The sequence below is a fragment of the Oryx dammah genome, unplaced genomic scaffold (genome assembly GCF_014754425.2).
Source record: "Oryx dammah isolate SB20612 unplaced genomic scaffold, SCBI_Odam_1.1 HiC_scaffold_10, whole genome shotgun sequence".
In the NCBI taxonomy this organism is placed as follows: Eukaryota; Metazoa; Chordata; class Mammalia; order Artiodactyla; family Bovidae; genus Oryx; species Oryx dammah.
The window spans coordinates 19,097,151-19,103,286 of NW_024070194.1; the positions used below are offsets into that span (position 1 = coordinate 19,097,151).

The 6,136-nt window shown below is 47.5% G+C and overlaps 1 protein-coding gene across 2 annotated transcripts in view; it reads right to left on the reverse strand.

The window, feature by feature from the left end:
• The window catches only part of ACSS2 (acyl-CoA synthetase short chain family member 2), a 44,448-nt gene extending 41,801 nt beyond the window's left edge, over positions 1-2,647 (reverse strand). The window contains exon 1 of one of the 2 annotated variants that reach the window (XM_040247477.1): positions 2,396-2,647. In XM_040247477.1, the coding sequence (XP_040103411.1) occupies positions 2,396-2,573 (178 nt within the window). In that variant the 5' untranslated portion in view covers positions 2,574-2,647. The remainder of the gene's footprint in view (positions 1-2,395) is intronic. The other variant, XM_040247476.1, reaches the window with a different exon arrangement.
• Positions 2,648-6,136: the final 3,489 nt, after the last annotated feature.

Consider the following 6,136-nt stretch of genomic DNA (forward strand, 5'->3'; position numbering starts at 1 on the left):
CTCATATGTACAACATAAAAAACAAAATAAATGAACAACCAAACGAAACGAAACAAACACACATACAGAGAACAGATTACTGGTTTCCAGAGGTGAAGTGGGGAGGGTAAAATGAGTAAAGAGGGTAACTGTATGGTGATGGGTGGAAACTAAATTTTTGGTGGTGATCACATCATAGTGTACACAGAAGTAGAAATACAATGTTGTATACAGGGAGCTTAAATAATGTTACCTTAATTTGAAAAAATGAAAACATGGGAAACATGAACTCATGACAGGAAAAAATATAGAGAGGGAAGAGAAGTGAAAAGAGGCCTGAGGTAGGAGGGGAGGGATAAATTAGAAGTTTGGGGTTAACACATACACAGTACTAGGCTTCCCAGGTAGCTCTAGTGGTAAAGAACCTGCCTGCCAATACAGTAGATGCTAGAGATGCAGGTTCAATCCCTGGGTCAGGAAGATCTCCTGTAGGAGGAAATGGCAACCCATTCCAGTATTCTTGCCTGAAGAATCCCATGGACAGAGGAGCCTGGCAGGCTATAGTCCATAGGGTCACAAAGAGTCAGACAGAACTGAAGCAACTTAGCACACGCACACACACACACACACACACACACACACACTAATATATATAAAATAGATAACCAACAAGAACCTACTGTATAGCACAAGGACTATACTCTGTTTTGTGATAACCTACAAGGGAAAAGAGTCTGAATATGGACATATGTGTAAATAATTGAACTATTTTGAACTGTATACCTGAAACAAACACATTATAAATCAACTATACTTCAATTTTAGAAAGAAAGAAAGAAAAAGAAACAAGCTGGAGTTATCTAATCTGAAGGTAAACTCTGATTAGGAAGTGAGTCTATAGATAAGATCGCCTCTCTAAGAGCCAGCTAGGAAGTCTCCATTGGAAAGATGAAGATATGATATTGCTTTAGAGCCAGGATATGAATTGGCCTTTATATTTTATTCCTAGAAAATTCCAACAAAAATACAGTGTTATCCCAAGAAGTCAGAATCCTGGGATAGTTGGTGGATACAGGTGGTGTTGTAGGTGTGTTTTATGAAACTTCCATGTGGTTGTGTTTTTATTTAAAGATATTGGCTCATTTCCCTATTAAAGGAAGCCTACTATGAAATCTTTTGTAAAGAGTAGGAACTTGACAAGGAAAGAATTACCAACCACAAGAGTCAATTAAAAGATTAAGTGTAATATTTGTCTAAGGGGTGGTCTACATAGACAAATTTAGTCAACAAATATCTATAAGAACACCTAAAAAAAAAAAAAAGAGGTCTGAGCACTAAAACTAGGACATTGCCTTCAGCAATCAACGGCTCTACACCTGATTTTATCTTGCTTACTAAATAGTTGCTTCATCCACATTGCTCTTATGGTTAAAAAAACTAACCACTATTTAGTGAAAGCTGCTGTGCTTCAGGCACTCTGTAATGCACACTTCACTTACTACTCATTTTAGCCCTCAAACAAATCTTCAAGGCAGGTATTATTACCTCTATTTTATAGATAAAGAAAAGGAATTTCAGACAGGTTTTAAAATCTCATGACCAAAGAGCAAATGAGTGGCAGAGCCAAGATCTAAATCCAGATTGTTCATGCATGTCCCACTGCCAGCATCATACAGCCTTCCAATTCAGCTACATCTGTGACCCCTTACCCAGCTTGAGTCTCAAAGACATGGCACTACCTATCAGAATTACGGAGTTATTACAATCCCAGCCCTATTTTTTTTTTTATTTTAAAGACAATATTTTAGTGACTTGTTCAGTCTTACATGGTAGTCTTCATCGAGATTTCTGAAAAACTCAAAATAGATTTCCATTACTAACTTGGGGATGCCAGGATGGGACTCGAGTGCCCCTCAGCAGTGGAGACTAACTCACAGGCGAAAGGTGTCAGGAGGCACCGGCTGAGCTGGGCTGAAAAGCGGTAAAGAAAGTTCTCTTCGTGGCCCGCCTCCCTTCAAGGCGCTTCTGGCCCCTAAGAGCCCGACTGTTCATATGAGGAACTCTCTTCTCACGACATTTTCACTCTTTCAGACGTTCACAGAACCTGCGAAACCCCCAAGTCGCAAAGGAACCCCCCAACTCCTAGGAGACGCTCAATTCCTACAGAAGGACATTTCCTCCTTCGCCTCAGAGAACCCCCTCCTCCCGGAACCCCTTTTCTATCTCCTTTAAGAACCGCTATTCTTCCATAACAGAACCTCTATCTCCTTTCCAACTCCCCAGTTTCCCAAGGGAACCTCCATCTCCTCACGGAACCTCCATTTCCCGACGGAACACCCCCAATTACTCCCTCTCCTGTGAACCCCCACTTCTCTTCTAGCTGACGTCCCTCAAGCCCGCCCGGGCCCTGCCTCACCTCTCGGCTCCTCCAAGGAGCGCCGGTGCAGCTCGCGGTAGCGCTGCAGCGAGGGGACGTGCGCCGAACGGCTGACCTCGGGCGGAGGAGACCAGCTCCCCGCCGGGCTCCGGGCTCTAGCCTCCTCCCGGGCCCCGCTCTTGCTGCCGCTCCGGCTCCGCTCTTCGGGAAGTCCCATCACCTCAAGTTCCGAACACTGTAGCCGCCTTGGCGGTAACAGCGGGCGCCCAGGCGCGGAAAACAGGCTGACCGAGGGGCGGGGCCTTAGGAAGGGGCGGGGTCTGGTGGTGGGGGCGGGGCTTAGGCAGGTGCAAAGGGGAGAGGCCCAGAGGGGCGGAGCCGTGCCTGGTGGTGTTGGGACCAGGTCTAGCAAAGAAACCCATAGGCCAAAGTTGAGCATTGCTTGGGGCATGGGGCGGAGCTTACTTGCGGAAGGGGTGGAGCCGCAGCGGGAAAGCAGAAGGGGAGGGGCCAGGCCTGACAGGAGAGAGGGTGGGCCCGTGGAGTGACCGGGAGTGGCAAGGCTGGATGTGACAGGAGAGGAGGCAGGACCATGGAGTGACCAGGATGGGGTGGGGTCTTGGAGTTACAGATGCAGGGTTGAGTTAGGGCGGGGCATGAGCAGGAAAGAGCTGGGCTAACGAACGAACGGAGTTTGGTCAGGCCCATCGAGGAGCCGCCCCGCGATCTGATTGCACAAGCCTGTCACCCCACCGAGTAGAAAAGCCAGGTGGAGTAGGGTCGTTTCCGGGTGACACACTTTCGCTCTGGGAACTAACCGCTACCCTGAGGAAACTCAGATTTTCTTCCACTCCTGAGGAGAGTTCTTTACTTTCCTTGCCTCCACAAATTTCCATCCAGACCTAAAATGCAAAGATTCATTAAGTTAAGACTAGGAGGCGCCTCAAGTCTTTGCTAATAAACCCATTTCATTGCATAAATTGTAGACTCAGGGAAAGGGAGGACTTTGTACAAAGTCCCAGAAAAAAAGACCATAACTTGGGCCAAACCTAGATCTCCTGCCTCCAGAAGTTTTTAACACCTTATCTGGCTGAAGCTGAGGCTTGTGAAATAAAGTCTAGGCAAATAGAAGGAATCAGTCACACCCTTCTTTCCTTCCCAGTCTCTTACTTCATCAAGAGATACCTGGGCTCAAATACCTTCAGCTTCCCTCCATGCCTTCCACTCCAGAAAGGAGGGAGCAGCCAGGACCCTCCATCTCTCTGCACTCACCACCAAGAAGGGCCCACTCCCACCCATCCGTTTACAGAACAGCCATCAAGTCAGGAAGGATCCTTAAGTACCTAACTCCAAGAGTGATTCTGAGGCCTGGAAGAAGGCAGCCCCCACTTCCTGAAGCCTACGCAGAACCCCATCTGGCCCAGCCTCCCTTCCTACCTGCTCTCTTGTTCTTTGTCCAACTAATCTCATGCCCAGCACATCCTAAATTCAGTTAAGTTCAGTTCAGTTCAGTCGCTCAGTCATGTCCAGCTCTTTGTGACCCCATAGACTACAGCATGCCAGACCTCCCTGTCCACCACCAACTTCTGGAGCTTGCTCAAACTCATGTTCACTGAGTTGGTGATGCCATCCAACCATCTCATCCTCTGTTGTCCCCTTCTCCTCCTGCCTTCGGTCTTTCCCAGCATCAGGATCTTTTCTAAGGAGTAAGTTCTTTGCATCAGGTGGCCAAAGTATTGGAGTTTCAACTTTAGCATCAGTCCTTCCAATGAATAGTCAGAACTGATTTCCTTTAGGATTGACTGGTTTGACCTCCTTGTGGTCCAAGGGACTCTCAAGAGTCTTCTCCAACACCACAGTTGAAAAGCATCAATCCTTCAGAGTTCAGTTTTCTTTATGGTCCAACTCTCACATCCATACATGACTCCTGGAAAAATCATAGCTTTGACTAGATGGACCTTTGTCGGCAAAGTAATGTCTCTGCTTTTTAATATCCTGTCTTGGTTGGTCATAGCTTTTCTTCCAAGGAGCAAGCGTCTTTTAATTTCATGGCTGCAGTCACCATCTGCAGTGATTTTGGAGTCCAAGAAAATAAAGTCTATCACTCTTTCCATTGTTTACCCACCTATTTTCCATGAAGTGATGGCAAATAGTTCTAGTCCAAGGGCACACGGTCCTAGTATAAACGGTCCTCTTCCAGTCCCACATACAAAATTTTGGGCAGCCCTCTACATCTTGCTCCTTCCAGCTCTTCTCTTAAGCTCCAGAGGGGTTTCCCAACACACTGCTGCCCTCTCCTGTCTACAGGTGGCATGGCAGATGCTGTACCCCAAAGGGATTTCACAGGGTTAAAGTCATCTCTAAGCCCGGAGCCTGAGGCTGGGGGAGGAGGGGATATGTGGCTAAGGTCTTAACCAGCCCCCTCCCTCTGCCAGGGATTGTGGAAAGAAGAGACCATGAGAAAAAGCAGATTATCTCTTCATGTCCAGGGAAGGGTAACGAAAATGTGATTCTCATCTGTCTGAGTACTGGAAGACAGGTGGGTAGACTGTTAAATGGAAATTTGGACAAGAGGCCTAATAATAAAGGGAACCAACAACCCATCCTTGGAGACTGGGTAGTAGAGCAAGCTCTGGTGTAGTTGGAATTTGTCAGAGTGGGAAATGTTTGGATCACGTTGGACAAGATGAGAATCCACAAGATTAAGGAAATGATGATAAAGACTATGGCATTTACTGTGTTAAGTAGATGTGAAGCCATATTCTAAAAACTTTCCATATGAGATTTAATCTTCACAACCAGAGACGGCTGCTATTATTCTCTCCATTTTACAGATGAAGAAACCCATACTGAACGAAATTAGGTACTTTGCCCAAGATTACAGTTTGTAAGTGGTCACAGACCGAACAGAAGAACCCATAGACCCAATCCCTACCCTTTCCCACCCCAGCCCATTCCTGCTGTATCATCACCACCACCATTTCTTCTTTCTCAAAGTGTCCTTTCCAGAACCACATAAAAAAATCTTTAAATAATGGCAAACACGCAGGTTCCAGAGATCCCATTGCAGCCAACTAAATCATGATTGCTAGAATGCCATCTAGAGACCCGCTTTTAAAATCCTAACATGAGCTCAACACTAGCTAATAGGTCAGGGTTCCCAGAAGGGATTGTGATTGAAAGAGGAGTTGGCGAAATGTTGAGGAGGGTGGTCCAGGGAAGGATCCGATGACCCAGGAGAGACGTCCAAGAGGCGGTCTCAAAATGAAGCAGGTTGTGGATGAAGTAGGGGGCTGGGGCTGGGGGCGGAGGTGGTGATGAAGGCGAGGTCTGAAGTCGAAAGAGGGCTCTGGGGTCGGAGGAAGTATGAGATAGGAGAATAAGGATATTGGAGTTCAAGAAGGGGTCTGAGGTTCGAGAAGTTTGGCATTAGAGACAGCATCTGGGGTCGATGAGAGGTTTGCAGTCAGTGAACTGGACTGCGAGCCGATGAGGGAACCTGAAGTCTGAGGAGGTTTCTAGCTCAAACTAGAAGGAAGAAGGGGTTTGGTCCCTGGGCTGCGTGAGGTGCCCCGAGCCACTAAGGTCGCGCTTACTGCGTGCTCTTCCCCTTCTGACTCCCCACGGCGCGACCCCGATCGTCCTCCAGGTTCTACACCCACACCCTCAGCCCTAACTACGCGCCCGGTGCAGGCTGATAACGCTAAGCAGGAGGGGGCACGTCAAACCCCGACACCTGGGTCAGAGTTTGAGGCGCCCCCTCCCGGCCGTCCAGGAGCT